The following is a 19,709-nucleotide window of genomic DNA, read 5'->3' as shown; positions in this document are numbered from 1 at the left end:
GGCGTACACATCACAGACAAACTGAAATGGTCCAACCACACAGACAGCGTGGTGAAGAAGGCGCAGCCTCAGGAGGCTGAAGAAATTTGGCTTGTCACCAAAAACACTCAAACTTTTACAGATACACAATCGAGAGCATCCTGTCGGGCTATATCACCGTCTGGTACGGCAACTGCTCCGCCTATAACCGTAAGGGGGGCAAACTACCTGCCCTCCAGGACACCTACACCACCCGATGTCACAGGAAGGCCAAAAAGATCATCAAGGACAACAACCACCCGAGCCACTCCCTGTTCACCCCGCTATCATCCAGAAGGCGAGGTCAGTACAGGTGCATCAAAGCAGGGACCGAGAGACTGAAAAACAGCTTCTATCTCAAGGCCATCAGACTGTTAAACAGCCATCACTAACATTGAGCCAACATACTGACTCAACTCCAGCCACTTTAATAATGGAAAAACTGATGTTATAAATGTATCACTAGCCACTTTAAACAATGCCACTTCATATAATGTTTACTTACCCTACATTACTCATCTCATGTATATACTGTACTCTATAACATCTACTGCATCTTGCTATCTTGATGTAATGTATCACTAGCCACTTTAAACAATGCCACTTCATATAATGTTTATATACTCTACATTAATCATCTCATATGTATATGCTGTACTCTATACCATCCACTGCATCTTGTCTATGCCGTTCTATACCATCACTCATTCATATATTTTTTGATGTACATATTCTTATTTCATTCCTTTACACTTGTGTGTATAAGGTAATTGTTGTGAAATTGTTAGGTTAGATTACTCGTTGGATATTACTGCATTGTCGGAACTAGAAGCACAAGCATTTCACTACACTCACATTAACATCTGCTAACCATGTGTATGTGACAAATAAAATGTCATTTGAACAGCCAAAACAACAAAACAGGAGTGAACTTCATTAAGATGTCAGGAAGAGAAGACAGCACCACACGAGATGGGCTGTCCTCCTGCTAGCAGTGCTGCACGGCACCCTGGGTCAGCAGCCTGCCTCTCTTCTCGGCTTATAAGGCCTCTCCCAGAGCCTTCGCCAGTTCCACTCTCAAATTCCGCAGCATTTGGAATTTGTTTGCTTGTGATTCCTGGACGTGTGAGAGCTTTGATACGATCTGAGCCCGGGGGCTCTTCTCATTTCAGAGGCTGGCCACGCTCTCCTCTCCCCCTGGCTGCTCTCCACAAACACAGGCCAGGGCCAAGATAGCCCACTGTGGGCTCACTGAGAAGACCGATGTCCAGGTGTATACCTCTGGAGCTCATTAGACATGTTCTCTCTCTCTTTCTCTGGATTCATTTTCTGAAAAGCGTGGAATTGGTTGATACTGTTACTGTTTCCTCTTGCCATATTTGTCTCATTCTAATTCACAGCAGAAGTTTTCAAGCTTAACTGGGATGCTGTAGAACAGGGACAGCAGCAATGTCAACTCTGTCCCTGTGACTTAATTATGGCATGTGTGCCATCCTGGATTCTGATTCCAGTCTGGTTGTGCTTGTATCTAATACCTATTATAATAGCCACCAGTTGCAAGTATTTGGGAGAATTTGCCAACTTTCTATGATAAATTGCCAAGTGCTCTGTGGTAATACTTGTATTTTAGAATGTGCTCCATGCTAAGACATCACCACAGAGCACTGAGCTGTGAGTGAGTGAGTGAGTGAGTGAGTGTGTGTGTGTGTGTGTGTGTGTGTGTGTGTGTATAAGGAGGAGGAAGGGACACTGCACTTCAACTTTGAAGAGGTTATGTGCTCACTAATAACCAGAGAAGATTAACGCTAATCCTAGCCTAGAGGATAATTGTATCATCTCAAATGAGTTCAATTTCCACTTCTCCAACATCACAATTTGGCCAAAAGTAATAACTTCCATTTACAATTTGCATTGAATAATTGAGAGAAAATGGAATGAGAAGAGATGTGCCGAATCATTATGAAATTGAAATAATAAAAAAATAATGTGAGAACGAGTGCTGAGAGGCTTTGGAGACGTTTGTGCAAACACACATAAGCTATAAACAAAAAAGTAAAAACAAAGTTCCGCTGTCACCGCTTTCTCTGTCTCTCTCTGTTCATTTCTCTGGGTTAGCAGAGTCTTGTCTGTGTGGCCGTCCCTTTCTCAGACAGGCCTGTTTGCCCTGTAATCCCAGTTGTCCTTGAAGGCAGTGACCCGGAGACAAAGCCAGGCACCTCCAGGAGAGCTGGAGCATTCCGTATCCCACGGCCTCCATTCACTACCACCCTCACCGCTGACATGGCACGGCCTAGTGCAGTGCACTAATAAAAGACCCACAGCACTTCCAAATATTATGCACAGCTCGCTATAGCGCCATTCTAGTGAAATCACGTACATTTTAACCCTTTATCTTCAAAGAGTCAAAGCATTCACATTTGGTTGTTGGAAATGAATCTGGGAGTACTCTTTAAACTGTAATGAACAGCAGTTAATTACTTTTTATCAGTAAAAAAAAAAATCCAGCTACTTCAAAAATGTTTTCACCTGCAAAGGTTACATTAGCATTATGCCAAGCACTAGAATCTGTGTTCTGTTGACAGAAAGCAGCAAAGAGTGACATGTAGAATGACTGTGTAAACCTTTCATTCAGCCCTCCCTCAGTGAAGGGTCTCGCAAATCCAATGTAATGACAAGAGGGCAGTGAGCTCAGCTCTGCTCCCTGTTCAAAGAATACCAATGAGGTCTGAATCATATGCCATGTGTGTTTCTGACTGTCCAGCCACTAAGGGTCATTCCTTTGTTATTCACACCCTGTTTTATTCCATTTCGACATCACATCAGATCACTGGTTCAGACTCTAGAGGGGATTGTCTCCTTTCGAAAGCCGCATAATAATATACCATTTGAAAGGAGTCCGAGATGGCATGATACAGCAGACTAAATGTTCTGAATTTTATCATTGGCCATAAAATGAGCTGAACGTTGGACCTCAGCCATGTGATAGAGATGTCTGTCTGTGTCTCATCCTGGAGGTAATGAGGAACACAAATTAACAGCCCAGCCACCCTCCCTTAACCTTACTCACCCCCAAACAACCATGGAATGCAAATAAATCCAGATTGAGACTTTAGCATGAAGGCAGCAGGTGTGTGTGTAGTGTGTAGTATGTGTGTGTGTATATCAGCCTCTGCCTGATTGCTGACCTGCTGCCAAATAGGCATATCTGTCAATTTGTGAGAAAAGTAACTTTCATTCTAGCCCAATACTGTAGCTGTGGGCTGCCTTAAGAGAACTCAAGTCATGTGGAAGAAACATCAACAGCACCAAGTGGAGGTGTAGAACTTTCTGAGTATTATTGATGAAAATATTATATTGGAAAGGATTTACGAAAACTACAGATTTGAGCTAAGGCATACAATGCAACATGTTAGACTTGTCTCTTATATAGTTGTTCATGCTCCAACTAATCTTTCTTAATTAAAGAAGAGTCCATAATTAAAAACGACTGTTTCTTTTCCTTTAGGCGATGCAGACAGTGAGGTGAATGGAGTGGAAACGGCCAGGTAAAGAAGTTGCCTTTCAACAGTGGGTAGGCAGGAGAGCCCTGAGAACCTCTGTTTATATAGACACTTGTTCAGAAGAGACCATGAGTGGTGCTCACTTCTCTCTCTAAAGTCTCTCTTTATGGTTCAATACACCTCTTAAGAAAATTCTTCAAAGTCTGAATATATTTTAACAGAGAGAGGAAGGGCTGACGTGATAGAGAGAGTGGAGGGAGGCTTGACGGCTTAGTTTCAGGGGGCCTATAGCTGCTTGAGTGGCAGTGGAAGTGTTTTCTCAATTCAGTTCCCAACTACAGTTAATCCCTTCTTTTATTTCACGTTTAAAAATGTTCAACAAAAAAGCAGTACGGCTTGGTGAGCTTGTTAATGGTCTCATTCTGAGTGTGTGTGGTTTGTGTGGGTTTTATTCTTTTGACTGACTGTGGGGAAAGTCTTTCAATTTCTGAGAGTTAAAAACACAGCAGTCTTTATTTACTGTAGCAGGCAGGCTTACAGAGGATTACAGAACAAATAGCGAGAAACCAATTCCGCTAATAAGCATGGGAGGCTGAAAAAGACACTACTGATTACTTTCTCCTAATCTGATATAAGCATGGGACATTCTGTTATCCACAGTAGATCAATAAAATACCCAGAATCACTTCCTTTAGGCATTCTGCTGCCTTCCTCTTAATGAGCTCAACGTAAGGTGCTAATCAAGAAGGGCTTTCCTAGTTTCCTACACTGATGGAACAAGCACCTTTTACTTACAATTTGAACAACGGTTTTAACTGAGATGACTGAGAATTGCTCTGAACCAGGCTGAGATGTGTGACAGTTGGTTTACACTGGTCAGGACAGAACATCTGGCCGTGAGGTCGAGTCTGTGTGTTATCCTCATGGATAACATGAGGATGGGAGTGGAGTGTGTCTGCTGGCAGTATACCACAGAAGTCTCCGACTCTGTCTGCCTCTATCTGTTGCTGCACAGTGAAGGCAGGAGATCGAGACAAAAGGGGAGCGAGGGATTGACCCAGTGGGGTAGTAATCACCGGCAGTGGGGCTGAGAGCCAGGGCTCTGTCACCCTTCACTATCTCCCTCTGCTGGCCCACAGTCACCAGTCCCAAGTCCCTGAGCTGCAGCCCAGCAGCAGCAGCACACACAGGCTCATTTCTCCACACACCCCCTGTGAGGACTGACAGCTGATCATATTTTACTCCAGCGGCAGCATCTCTTGTTAGCTCTACCATCATTTACCCAGGACGGCTTCATCTCAGATGATATAGTAGTAAACTCAGAGAAACAGCTGCTGTGTGTGTAACCCATGCCTTCCTCTCTCAATCATCTCAGAAAGCCAGGACACAAACTACAAACACACCCAATCAAAATAGACTTGTCTGTTTAAATGACAGTGACTAATGGCATCAAGCCGTATCCTGCAGGGATCGCAGCAGGGCTACAGGAGCCACCTGGGGCATCCTCATCTCCACACAGGGAATTAAAGCTCTGGGTACCAGGTGGCCCCCACAGTAAAAGGAAGAACAAAAACACACAAGAAATGAAAATAAGAACACGAGGGTCAGTTCCAATACCATACTTACAATGTGCAGGGATACTGGAGTTATAGAGATAGATATGTTTAAGGGTAAGGTGACTAGGCATCAGGATATACACTACATGACCAAAAGTATGTGGACATCTGCTCGCCGAACATCTCATTCCAAAATCATGGGTATCAATATGGCGTTGGTCCCCCCCTTTGCTGCTATAACAGCCTCCACTCTTCTGAGAAGGCTTTCCACTAGATGTTGGTACATTGCTGCAAGGACTTTCTTCCAGTCGGCCACAAGAGCATTAGCGAGGTCGGCCACTGATGTTAGGCGATTAGGCCAGGCTTGCAGTCGACATTCCAATTGCTCCCAAAGGTGTTCAATGGGCTTGAGGTCAGGGCACTGTGCAGGCCAGTCAAGTTCTTCCACACCGATCTCGACAAACCATTTCTGTATGGACCTTGTTTTGTGCAGGGGGGTATTGTCATGCTGAAACAGGAAAGGGCCTTCCCCAAACTGTTACCACAAAGTCGGAAGCACAGAATCGTCTAGATTGTCATTGTATGCTGTATTATTAAGATTTCCCATCACTGGAACTAAGGGGCCTAGCCCGAAATATGAAAAACAACCCCAGACCATTATTCCTCCACCACCAAACTTTACAGTTGTCACTATGCATTGGGGTAGGTAGCGTTCACCTGGCATCCGACAAACCCAGACTCGTCCATCAGACTGCCAGATAGTGAAGCGTGATTCATCACTCCAGAGAATGAGTTTCTACTGGTCCAGAGTCCAATGGCGGCGAGATTTACACCACTCCAGCCGATGCTTGGCATTGCGCATGGTGATCTTAGGCTTGTGTGTGGCTGCTCGGCCATGAAAACCCATTTCATTAAGCTTCCGATGAACAGTTCTTGTGCTGACATTGCTTCCAGAGGCAGTTTGGAACTCGATACGGAGTGTTGCAACCGTGGACAGACGATGTTTACACGCTACTCGCTTCAGTGGTCCCGTTCTATGGGCTTGTGTGGCCTAACACTTCATGGCTGAGCTGTTGTTGTTCATAGATGTTTCCACTAAACAATAACAGCACTTACAGTTGACCGGGGCAGCTCTAGCAGGGCAGAAACTTGAAGAACTGACTTGTTGGAAAGGTGGCATCCTATGATGGTGCCACGTTGAAAGTCACTGAGCTCTATAGTAAGGCCATTCTACTGCCAATGTTTGTCTATGGAGATTGCATGGCTATGTGCTCGATGTTATACACCTGTCAACAACGGGTGTGGCTAAAATATCTAAATTCACTAATTTGAAGGGGTGTCCACATACTTTTGAGAGTAGCAGCAGCAAATATGATGATTGTATGCGAGTGTGTGTGCATTCATTTTAGGTGTGTGTTGGAGTGTCAGTGTGCGTGGGTGTGTAGAGTTCTGTGAGTGTGCATAGAGACAGTGACATTTTTTAAATAAATACAAGGGTCAACTCAGTCCGTGTAGCCATTTTGTTAGCATTTAGCAGTCTAATAGCTTGGGGATAGAAACTGTTCAGGAGCCTGGTGGTGTCAGACTTGATGCACCTGTACCACTTGCCATGCCGAAGCAGAGAGAACAGTCTATGGTTTGGTTGGCTGGAGTCTAATGATTTTCCGGGCCTTCCTTTCACACCGCCTGATATAGAGGTCCAGGGAGCTTGACCCTAGTAATGTACTGGGTTGTCCTCACCACCCTCTGTAGCGCCATGCGATCGAGAGTGGTGCTGTTGCCATAGCAAGCAGTGATACAGCCAGTCAAGATGCTCTCAATGGTGAAGCTGTAGAACTTTGAGGATCTGAGGGGCCCATGCCAAACTTTTTCAACTTCCTGAGGGGGAAGAGGCGCTGTCGAGCCTTCTTCACGACTGTGCGTGTGGACCATTTAAAGTCCTTAGTGATTTGAACACTGAGGAACTTTAAGGTCTCTATCCGCTCCACTGCAACGCAGTTGATGTGGATGGGGGCGTTCTCACCACCCTGTTTCATGTAATCCACGATCAGCTCCTTGGTTTTACTGACGTTGAGGGAGACGTTGTTTTCCCGGCACCACACTGCCAGGTCACTGACCTCCTCCCTGTAGGCTTTCTTAGGCCTGATCACCGGCAATGATATCATCAAAGTTATCAGCAAAGTTGATGGTGTTGGAGTCGTGCGTGGCCACGCAGTCGTGGGTGAACAGGCATTACAGGAGGGGACTAAGCACACACCCCTGTGGGGCCCCCGTGTTGAGGGTCAGCATTGTGGAGGAAGTCCAGGATCTAGTTGCAAACGGAGTTGTTCAGTACTAGGGTCCTAAGCTTGGTGACGTGTTTTGAGGGGACAACGGTGTTGAACACTGAGCTGTAGTCAATGAACAGCATTCTCACATAGGTATTCCTCTTATCTAGGTGGGTGAGGGCAGTGTGGAGTGCAATTGAGATTGCGTCGTCTATAGATGTGTTGGGGTTGTATGCAAATTGAAGTGAGTCTAGGGTGTCTGGAACGATGGAGTTGAAGTGTGCCTTAACCAGCCTTTCAAAGCACTTCATGATTACAGATGTGAGTGCTACAGGGCGGTAATCATTGTAGCATGAAGTCTTCGAGTTATTGGAAACAGGAATGATGGTAGTCATCTTACAACATATGGGGAATACAGACTGGGACAAGGAGATGTTGAAAATGACCGTGAATATGCCTGCCAGCTGATCTGCGCGTGCTCTGAGAACGCGCCCTGAAATACCGTCCGGCCCCGCGGCCTTGCCAGTGATCACCCAGTCCTCTGGTTCGGTGGGTGTTATTCGTCTGGTAGAGAGGTATGGTTGGGCAGATCAAGGGTCTGTAATGGACTGTAGTCCCTGCCACAGCCACGGCCGTCGGAGCCTGTGTAATATCACCACACTTTATTCCTATATGGTCCTTTTGTTCGTTTTGATGACTCTGCAAAGGTCCTAACGGGACTTGTTGTACTTGTTCCTGTCCTCAGTCGTTGCCTCAAGGTTGTCTGCGATAGCCCTGTGTGCGGTAGCCCTGTCAGTGAGGGGCTCCTGGTGAATAGCAGCTCAGACACATAATGAGGAATAATGACCCTCTAGCAAAATGGCCCCCGCATCTTGGTGTGCTTTAATAAGTGCTTAAACCCCTCTCTCTGTCTGTTGAGATGGTTTATTCATGACAGTGTATTACAGACAGACACAGGGGACACATTGGGGTATTCACAGGGTAGGCCTTGAATGGTTCTCTCTTAATCATGTCATATCACTACCAACTACATTACCAGTCTCTGGGTTTGTACATAAGGCTCCAACGAAAGAGATGTGTAACTGTAAATGAACAGTTACCATCCACAGTGCAGGAATGGGTTTTGTTTTGAGAAACGAATGCAAACAGAAGTACACAAGCACATTTACTTGATAGCAAGAGGTGAAGCTACCAAATGCATTACAATGATTCTGAATAGTTTATAGGCCTACAATGGGTGATTGTTTTGAACAGGACAATATAAATGTAATAGCTGAGCAGAAAGGTGGCTTATATTGTTAATCTCTCTGGGTGTTTTTGTCCACATCCAGAATCACGCAGTTGAGGAAATATTATGTCCTTATAAAAGGAACCGTCCCACCTGTGTCTGTCTGTCTGTCTGTCTGTCTGTCTGTCTGTCTGTCTGTCTGTCTGTCTGTCTGTCTGTCTGTCTGTCTGTCTGTCTGTCTCTCTCTGTCTGTCTGTCTGTCTGTCTGTCTGTCTGTGACCCAATATGGGTCCAAATGATGTCTTTCTATTTCAGGATACTGCCGGACCTTTGTGGCAAATGTAATAATCTTCATGTCATTGTTATAACCTCCAGTGTTGTATTTCTATCAGCCTGGTAGAGTGCAGCCAGAGACCACCTCATGTCATTCCAGAGAGTAAATGAAGAATAATGCTTCACAATAACCGCTCAGAAAGCAGGAAAACATGACCAACCAGCTACTGTACAGTACGACATACTGAGAGTTCAAACTGCTATCATACTGTCTATCAGTTGTTTTCCATGTCTGACACTATGGGTACATGTATACCTTCTTCTTCTTCGCAGTGTTATAGTGATTGGCAATCAATTCTCTCTCTGTCTTTAGTGCATTGCATAACTTGTTTCAGAGTGTGTTTGTGGTGCTGTTTTATCTACATATGGTGTCTGTGCTCCTCAGTGCCATCCTCAGGCTTGACGGAGGAACGGGGGACATGGGCTGGTGCAAGGAGGAGCGCTCCCCTGTGGCTGCTTGCCACCTGCTACAGTGTTGAACAGATGTGGAGGCACACCAGGGTGAACCTGCCTGTTATTAAACACAGTGTAGTGGGCTCCTCCAGCCATCCCATCAGCATAGCCTGCTTTGTCTCCCCACTCTGCCTCTGTCAAGCCTCATTACCAGGAGAGGAGGAGAGGGGGAGGAAGAGTGGGAGAGCCATCCTGGAGCTCCAGATGTCATGCTGCTTTAATGACAGGGGTCCTGACAGTGGGGGTCAGAGCCATGTTGGACAAATATTTCATCTCATTCTCTTCTGTCCGGCTGAAGGAAGACATGCTTAAGCGTTTTTGGAACAAGGCCAATTTTCATATACTTTTGATGAATATCAGAATATTTTGAAGTGAAAAATATTGCCAACAAGGGGTCCAATAGTATCTCACAGTTGTCTCAGATCACAAATGTATGGAATCAGTTTGTGCCAATCTCTTTCTTTCCTCACAAACTCTATAGCGAGCTGTAAAGACGACACAGTCAAGCAGCAGTGAAAACGTTGATGAGGCCAGCTCCCGTCTGGATCGGAGCTTGAATGGGGGGCTTGTGGTGGAGCTCTCATTAAGCCCTGGGTCTTCTACAAAACACAGACAGGCGCCAGGACCATTACAGGCCACTTGTGGAGAGATTAGGAGCCGTCGGTCAGACAGGACTGTCAGACAGTTTCCAGCTCCCTACCTTCACTGCCCTGACAAAAGCAGCAGAGCTTGCATCTCTGCATGGCACTTACCTTTCCAGCTGTGAGGATTGAGCATGGGGTTCAGGCTGTTCTAGGGGTCAAGTTTACATAGAGGGGGGACTGAGACACTCCCTCCCTCCCATACCTAGCCTGCCCTGTTCAAAGCTCTAATTATCTGTACTTCTTCTGCCTTCAGGCTGCCTTTCATGCTGCTTACTAATACTCTTTCCTAAACAGAGGCTTTTCAAAGGGTTTCTTCATTGAAATCAATGTCATTTTTTGTTAAGTAGATGGTTTAAAAGACATGACTCAAACATGATCTGTTAAGCCTTTTTTGTAGCATTTAGCTTATTGCGCTCAATTTCAAAAGAGTCAACTGAAGAGGCAAAGAAAATGATTCAACAGCGATTTCTAAACCAACTTTGTTAAAATGTCACTCTTAGTAGAGATGATACACCCACTAGACCGCAGATTCGTATCCACAACTGACTAGAAGGACAGCGATGCTGTCCCTGTCTGGGAGCAGTAGGTGTGTGTAAACAGTGAGAAATAGAGAGAGTAGGATGGAGTGTTGTGGATCAATAAACCCCCAGGGAGCTGTGTGTGTGTGTGTGTGTGTGTGTGTGTGTGTGTGTGTGTGTGGTGTGGGCAGTGTGCCAGGCACCCTGATCTAGAGGATCTGTGTGCATTATCAGTAGATGAAACAGGCCTGCTGCCTGATCCCCGATGTATCCCATCCTAGGTCTCCCTGACACAGACAACACAGACCACCCTGATCCTCTGTCTACAACCACAGCTCCAGCCCCATTTAACAGACGTGAGGGCAAACACACACACACATACACACACACACACAGACCCTTTTGAACTCTCCCATAAGGTGGCCACATGGCACTGTCTGGCACATGCCTACGTTAACTTGGGCATGCATGCAGACGGACAGACGCACGCATGCATGCACTCACACACGGAAAGGCCCCGAGATCTGATCCACGGATTGGGATAATGGAGAGACCGAAGCCATGTGAAGATATATGCTGGCAGTGAAAAGACAATGTTTACCCACATCCAACTGACACAGGAGTAGGACAATAAAATAACCACCGTAAAAATAAACATCATGTTCTGATAATGTATTATTTTAAAGACACGTTGGCAGATCATTGGAAGCCTGAGACCACCCTCCCTGTCACAGTACAGGTCCTGTTCTAACAGGAAGTGACCTCACCACAACCCCGGCCTGAGGCACACTCCTCAGGACAGTGAGTGTGTGACCAAAATTAATCTGCACAACACAACAATCCCATGGTTTATAAGCCACTGTCCTGCTGCCACTTATGTAAAAAGCCAGACGGTTTTACAGTGCAACGAAGGTTAATCGAATTGCTAATATTTTTCTTTACTGATAATGTCACATTGAGATGATGCTTAATCTTTTATCCAACAGAGTGGCCCGGGGAAACCAAGGCTGACAACATCCTTCTTTATTTATTTTGTTTATCATTCAAGTCAAGGTGCATCAATACAAAAAGATGTATCAAGTTGAAAGGCATGTAAGCATTCTCTGTGTGATCGGGGAGGAAAGAAGAGAGGGAGGTTGCTGATGGGCTAGCCTGAGGTTAGCTCCCACTGATGAATAGGGTTTGATGTGAAACACGGAGCAGCCGAGCGGCTTTGTCTGCTCTGCCCGGCTCAGTCTGGTCAGGTGGTCTCCCTCCAGATAGGAGTAATGGGCAAGACAGAGGGAAGGAGGGAGCCATAAGACAAACAGTAGGATTCCACCAGCTAACAGCCAGCTAACAGCCAGCTAACAGCCAGCTAACGCCAGCTAACAGCCAGCTAACAGCCAGCTAACAGCCAGCTAACAGCCAGCTAACAGCCAGCTAACAGCCAGCTAACAGCCAGCTAACAGCCTGCTAACAGCCTGCCAATCGAAAGTAATTGACAGGGAGAATGACAGCCTGGCTGTGGCCGGAGATGGAGAGGAACAAAGGAACTCGCTGCCTCCCTCTAGTACCATCTTCTTGCTGTCATGTTTTTTTGTAGGGGGTTGGTGGGTAAAAACATGAAATGGAGAAGAAGATGGGGTTGTCTGGTCCCCATGACATCAGCTGTTTGATTTACCCAAACCCAGAATCCATTTACCATCACACAAACATACCCCTTCCTTACCAGAGTCCCTCAGTCAGGGCAAAACCTTTTAGTCATTTTGAACCAGACCTGCAATGATCAAAGCAGGGCGATTTGCAGACACAATACTGAGACAGGGCCAGGGCTGTCATCTCTCACTAATGGGAACAGAACAGCTTCTTAGGGAACAATAAGGGAAATCCACACAGAGCTTGCTCATTAACTTCACTTAAATAGCCACCATGCAGCCTGCCACACAGCAGCACCCTGCTCACTAAATGGGTATGTAATATGCTGACAACACTCAGCTGGTGCTCTTCAAGGAAGAACAGAGACAAAACCCCAAAGCTAGAACACATTACTGGGGTTCTGCTCATAAAACTAAAACCCAGTCTGTCAGAGTGAGACACTTGTGAGCTAAAGCCTTGTCTGCTGACAAAATCTGTAGTTGTGTTCTTATTAACACATTGGTAGTGCATACCTGCTTTAAGATGAATATCCACTCTTAGAAAAAAAGGTGCTATCTAGAACCTAAAAGGGTTCTTCGGCTGTCCCCATAGAAAAACCATTTGAAGAACCATTTTTGGTTCCAGGTAGATCCCTTTTTATTTCCAGGTAGAACTCTTTTGGGTTCCATGTAGAACCCTATGTGTAAAGGGTTCCACATGAAACTCAAAGGGTTTTGAGTTTCATGTGGAACCCTTTACACATAGGGTTCTACATGGAACCCAAAAGAGTTCTACCTGGAAATAAAAAGGGATCTACCTGGAACCAAAATGGTTCTCCGATGGGGACAGAAGAATCCTTTTGGAACCCTTTTTTCTACGAGTGTAATAATCGTATTGTATAGTGAAGAAGATAATGAAGAAGTATGTGTACACTAGAGGGAATGGTCATGTGTTTGATCTGAATAACCCCCTTCTGGCCACAAAGGAAACTACACATCAGTGTATCTTTCCCATCATAAGATAAAAAAAGAAAATGTAGATAGTCCCTCATTGCTGACTCTATCTACATTTTATAAAGGAAGCTGTGTTCTCCCTGCCAGACAGAATTACTACTTTTATTATGCATAGCAGCAGCTAACGTACAAGCTTGTTCCTATTAGGTTCATCTGAGGACAGAGGGGATGTAGACTGACTGGACCTTGAAGAGCCATATGGTTCCCTACTCTACCATTCCCTTTTATTCCTGGTACCCCACTCTACCATTCCCTTTAATTCCTGGTACCCCACTCTACCATTTCCCTTTAATCATGGTCTTGGTGACCAGAGCACAAGTCCCAGGCTGTACAATGTCCAAGTGATCTTCTTCAACGTTGGTATTACAGTATACTGGAACAGAAGTAACTACCTTTCATAAAAAAACAGGAATGTGTGCTTGATGGCTAGTAATACATGTATTTTCTGAAGGCTAAAACAAATCAAGGGTGCTTTTTTCCCCTCAGAACAGCCTCAGTTTGTCGGGGCATGGACTCTACAAGGTGTCAAAAGCGTTCCACAGGGATGCTGAACCATGTTGACTCCAATACTTCCCACAGTTGTGTCAAGTTGGCTGGATGTCCTTTGGGTGGTGGACCATTCTTGACACACAGTAAACTGTTGAGCATGAAAAACCCAGCAGCGTTGCAGTTCTTGACACAAACCTGTGCGCCTGGCACCTACTACCCATACCCTGTTCAAAGGCACTTCAATCGTTTGTCTTCCCCATTCACCCTCTGAATGGCACACATACACAATCCATGTCTCAATTGTCTCAAGGCTTAAAAATCCTTCTTGAACCCGTCTCCTCCCCTACCCTACCCTACATCTACACTGATTGAAGTGGATTTAACACGTGACATCAATAAGGGATCAAAGCTTTCACCTGGTCAGTCTATCTTGGAAAGAGAAAGTGTTCTTAATGTTTTGAATACTCAGTGTATCTAAACATAGGGACAAAGGATGATTCATTCCTCATTGATAAATTAACTTTGTTCAAAACAACAAACAATTGTTTACATTAATCAAATGCCTATACAACACTTCTTGTCTATTATCATAGTGAAACATCTGCAGCACTTTAGTGTTAAACACATTTTAAACGGAAGTAAACTAGGGGTTCAAGTCAGAAGTGGCTGAGTTGGGAGTCAGTTGACAATGAGGTGGGTTATGATCAGCACACACTAACAGACACATTCAGAGAGCTGTCAGCTCTCCCTGAGTCCTCCTCTATCAAGACCTCCTCACCACCGCTCCGTGACCTCGCGCCCAGAGTTCACACGACTGCAACACCAGAGGGGATCCAGCTTGCCAGCCAGGCAGCCACAACAGCACTCTACTATACTCCAACCCTGTCACTCAATCTGCCCTAGCCACACTGGCATCAAACCGACAGAGAAGCCAATGCAAAGAAAAAACACCAAACTACAACACAAAGCCAACACAAAGGAAACACATCTACAACCTCTACAAACACATCAAACTGAAAAAGAATCCCAGCTAGTGAATAAATCAGTACTTTCAAGACGTAATGCAAAAGTATGACTTTGAATCACCACATTCAATACATTAACATCGCAGTAGACAACGAAACATCTGTAGAACCTCTACACTTTGAGTTGACATCAGCAGTGATTCAACAGCCCTGAAAGTTCAGCCGTTCAGAAGAGGGCAGAAGTGGCTTGGTTACATTACCTGGCAGACTTCATAGAGTAGTTTGTATTGCTCCTCAGGCTTCTGCAGGGTACAGAGGCTGCATCCCATGTTGGAGGAATCTCACCATACAGTCTTGCTCTCCAGTCAGCCAGGCAAGTTCTCTCTCTCTCTGGGCTGCTGGCTCACATGGAGCTGCTGACCAGGCTGCTCCGTCTCGCAAACTCACCCAGGAAATAGGTTTAGCTGAAAGGATTTACATGAAGGCTGTGCAGCCAGTCATGCACGCGTGTCCTGAGTGTGTGTCTGAGTAGGAGTAAGCACGCTCTACTCTCAGTCTGTCTCTCAGTCTGTCTCTCACTAACTCACTCCCTCCCTCACTCTGAGCCAGCGCCTCCCCTCAGCCCATATACACCCCCTCATGCATATTAAGCAGCCACTCATTGAATAATCATGAGGGACTGCCCCAATATGATGGGGTGAGCTAACCGCAGACTATGCCAGTGGAAGTTTTATTAATGAACAATTATTACGCCTATTGTGCTGGGGACAAAATTAGTGACATGGAGGCTTTTTGTAGTCACTGCAAAGAAACATGATTTCCTCTTATGGGGGCAAAGAGATCTTGTCAGTCTTAATTGTTCCAGGAATTTCATTTTGAATGCTTTAGCAGTGTGACAATGAGCCCAGTCCCATGTGCACAGAACCACATAAAGGCATCCATCTCCAATGTCGAATTAGACACAAAGTCCACAGAAATGCTCTATAGCTGTTTCACAAAAGAGTTTGACATAAAACAAAGGAATAGAGGGAATTTTAAATGTTTCATGCCCCGGGTTCAATTAAGGCTTTTTTTCACCATGACCTTTGTCACATTCTTTCTTAGGAAAAGCCAAACTATTATTTTTCCTATTGGGTGGGCAGATGGACAAACAAACACACAAATCAAATGTTTACGCTTCCTAAAACATAGAGGGAAGCTTCAGCCAATGGAGCCACTGATGGTAAGTGACATGCCATTCTCGGCATCCTCGGTGGCGTCGCCACGCTAAGTCAAAGGCTGCCCTTTCCAGCACCTGAGCTGACAATGGCTACGGCTCCAGTGTGCCAGACCTGGCATGGGTCTTGGTACCCGCTCCGGTGCCATGCAGCCATACAAACTGCAATGCCAATTCGGGTTAGATAGTGGGGCGCCGGGTGGCCCTGTTTATTTCGATAAGGGGTGGCAGTGCCCTCCCAGAAACAGACTGCCACTGTCGTACCCCCTCCGCCTCTGCTCCACTCACGCAGTTAGTGACACATCGGTCCGTCAAGGCTGATGTCACTTGGCAGTCAGTGATCATCAAGGCCTATGTTGGGGAGTCCTGGGAGAAGGGCAACCAGCCGCTCATGTCAGTACACTGGCAAAGGTTAATAACCTATTGAGGCAAATTATGTAATGAAATGACGGATTGCGTGATAAGTGCAGGTAGCCTAGCATTTAAGAGCGTTGGGCCAGTAACTGCAAGGTTGCTGGTTTGAATCCCCAAGCTGTCTGGGTAAAACATTTGACGATGTGCACTTGAGCAAGGCACTTAACCCAATAAAAGAAGAAGAAATTAAATACATTTATCTTTCGTCTCTCTGTTTCATAATTTTCCATTTCGGCAACATGAAAGAGAGGAGGATGGCATTGATATTTCTCTACAAGTAGAGAAACACACACACACACACACACACACACACACACACACACACACACACACACACACACACACACACACACACACACACACACACACACACACACACAAATCAGTACCATGGACAGACACATGACATTTAGCTTACATTGATTGGACTAAATAGTTTTTGGAATAGTTTAGCTGTCACTGTATTAGACTAAGCATAGGTGATTTGATGATGTTAAAATTTGAAGTTGAAATGGTCCGGTAATAGTGGAGCCAGCTCCTGTTTTCTTTGCGATTTGCAGTAACTCTCCGGTGTCCGAAATCAATGGTTGTTTAGTAGTCCAAAAATGTCGTAAACATTAACTTGATTGACCATATTTGTTACATGCAATTTGCTTTGTGGACTCCACCGGACAGAGGTTGCTCTCCGGTTTTGTGATGAAACAAAGCTGTGGTAAAATGTATTCTGCCACTGTGGCTTCTTATTGTCTCAGCCTTAGGTCTATATATCACGGTGTCAATGCATATGAACTAACAGGTTATAGATCAAACAACGCAATTATCACAACACATAGGTTGTAATTATGGCTTTTACTGGCTTTTCCCACCACGTTAGTTTTAAAACACCCAGCACGCCTTAACAACAGAAACAATATGATAGTATTACAGAGCTGATACTCAGGAAAACCTGTCACAGGCAAATGAAGGATTAGCTATATTTGCAGGAACTGTTATTATAATCAGTCTTATAGTGTGTAGTCCAACAGCTTGTATTTAGTCCCAGTGGTCAGTGTGCTGATAGCCAGGCTTTACTGGAGCGGAGGCTACGCTCAGTGTAGTTGATCACCATGACAGCCAGTGCTATGCTAGTCTTAGCCACAGTGTTGGCCTGCCTGGGGCTGGAATGAATGGAGCGATTTAGAGAGAAAGCACACTCTCTATGCATCTCTTTCACACTATATTGAAGAATATTCAAGAACAAAGAGCACACACTCAATCTCATATAGGAACACCTGAAAGAGCAGAGAGAGACAGAGAGATATTCACACTGGAGAATGAACCACATGACTGACATAAACAATATGGATGGGACAAAGTACAGTTGAAGTTGGAAGTTGACATACACCTTAGCCAAATACATTTAAACTCAGTTTTTCACAATTCCTGACATTTAATCCTGGTAAAGATTTCCTGTCTTATGTCAGTTAGAATCACCACTTTATTTTAAGAATGTGAAATGTCAGAATAATAGTAGAGAGAATGATTTATTTCAGCTTTTATTTCTTTCATCACATTCCCAGTGGGTCAGAAGTTTACATACAATTAGTATTTGGTAGCATTGCCTTTAAATTGTTCAACTTGGGTCAAACGTTTTGGATAGCCTTCCACAAGCTTCCCACAATAAGTTGGGTGAATTTTGGCCCATTCCTCCTGACAGAGCTGGTGTAACTGAGTCAGGTTTGTAGGCCTCCTTGCACGCACAAGCTTTTTCAGTTCTGCCCACAAATTTTCAATGGGATTGAGGTCAGGGCTTTGTGATGGCCACTCCAATACCTTGACTTTGTTGTCCTTAAGCCATGTTGTCACAACTTTGGAAGTATGCTTGGGGTCATTGTCCATTTGGAAGACTCATTTGCGACCAAGCTTTAACTTCCTGACTGATGTCTTGAAATGTTGCTTCAATATATCCAGATAATTTTCCTCCCTCATGATGCCATCTATTTTGTGAAGTGCACCAGTCCCTCCTGCAGCAAAGCACCCACACAGCATGATGCTGCCACCCCCGTGCTTCACGGTTGGGATGATGTTCTTTGGCTTGCAAGCCTCCCCTTTTTACTTCAAATATACGATGGTCATTATGGCCAAACAGTTCTGTTTTTGTTTCATCAGACCAGAGGACATTTTCTCCAAAAAGTACAACCTTTGTCCCCATGTGCAGTTGCAAACCATAGTCTGGCTATTTTATGGCGGTTTTGGAGCAGTGGCTTCTTCCTTGCTGAGCGGCCATTCAGGTTATGTCGATATAGGACTCACTGTGGATATAGATACTTTTGTACCTGTTTCCTACAGCATTCACAAGGTCCTTTGCTGTTGTTCTGGGATTGATTAGCACTTTTCGCACCAAAGTACGTTCATCTCTAGGAGACAGAACACATCTCCTTCCTGAGCGGTATGACGGCTGCGTGGTCCCATGGTGTTTATACTTGCGTACTATTGTTTGTACAGATGAACATGGCACCTTCAGGCGTTTGGAAATTGCTCCCAAGGATGAACCAGAGTTGTGGAGGTCTACAATTTTTTCTGAGGTCTTGGCTAATTTCTTTAGATTTTCCCATGATGTCAAGCAAAAAGGCACAGAGTTTGAAGGTAGGCCTTGAAATACATCCACAGGTAAACCTCCAATTGACTCAAATTATGTCAATTAGCTTATCAGAAGCTTCTAAAGCCATGACATAATTTTCTGCAATTTTCCAAGCTGTTTAAAGGCACAGTCAACTTAGTGTATGTAAACTTTGACCCACTGGAATTGTGATACAGTGAATAATAAGTGAAATAATCTGTCTATAAACAATTATTGGAAAAATGACTTGTATCATGCAAAAAGTAGATGATCTAACCGACTTGCCAAAACCATGGTTTGTTAACAAGACAACTGTATGTAGACTTGATTAATTCATCACAAAAATGTGACAATGGAAATTGTGACGTTCGTCGTTAGGAGGAGACTAAGGTGCAGCGTGGTTTGGGTTCATCATATTTATTTCTCAATGTGAACCAGCAAAAACAATACAACGAACGAAAAGCTCGGCGTGGGAAAAGGGGCTGACTGTGGGAAAAAGGGCTGCCTAAGTATGATTCCCAATCAGAGACAACGAATGACAGCTGCCTGATTGGAAACCGTACTCAGCCAATCAAAGAAAAAAAAAAAACATAGACATACAACACATAGAATGCCCACCCCATATCACACCCTGACCTAACCAAACAGAGAAAAACGTCTCTCTCAGGTCAGGGCGTGACAGTACCCCCCCCCCCCCCCCCCCAAAGGTGCGGACTCCCGGCCGCAAACCTGAACCTATAGGGGAGGGTCCGGGTGGGCATCTACTCATGGTGGCGGCTTCGGTTCGGGGCGTAGCCCCCACTCCGCCCGCTGATCCCTCCGCTTTTGTGTGGCCGGAGGAACCAGACCGTGGATCATTGCCGAAAGCTCCGAACCGTG

At 45.0% G+C, this 19,709-nt stretch overlaps 1 protein-coding gene across 2 annotated transcripts in view; it reads right to left on the bottom strand.

Annotated features, from left to right (window-relative positions):
- Window positions 1–19,709, bottom strand: part of LOC115207542 (E3 ubiquitin-protein ligase PDZRN3-B-like) — a 149,918-nt gene that overhangs the window by 23,144 nt on the left and 107,065 nt on the right. The window contains exon 1 of one of the 2 annotated variants that reach the window (XM_029774707.1): window positions 14,862–14,945. The exons of the other annotated variant lie outside the window; for it this stretch is intronic. Within the exon in view, the coding sequence (XP_029630567.1) occupies window positions 14,862–14,930 (69 nt within the window). The 5' untranslated portion in view covers window positions 14,931–14,945. Of the gene's footprint in view, window positions 1–14,861; window positions 14,946–19,709 lie in introns of those variants that run through there. 2 annotated transcript variants of the gene reach the window in all.

This window comes from Salmo trutta, chromosome 14, assembly GCF_901001165.1.
Source record: "Salmo trutta chromosome 14, fSalTru1.1, whole genome shotgun sequence".
In the NCBI taxonomy this organism is placed as follows: Eukaryota; Metazoa; Chordata; class Actinopteri; order Salmoniformes; family Salmonidae; genus Salmo; species Salmo trutta.
The sequence above is the reverse complement of the archived record's forward strand: the minus strand, read 5'-3'. Positions and strand labels throughout refer to the sequence as shown.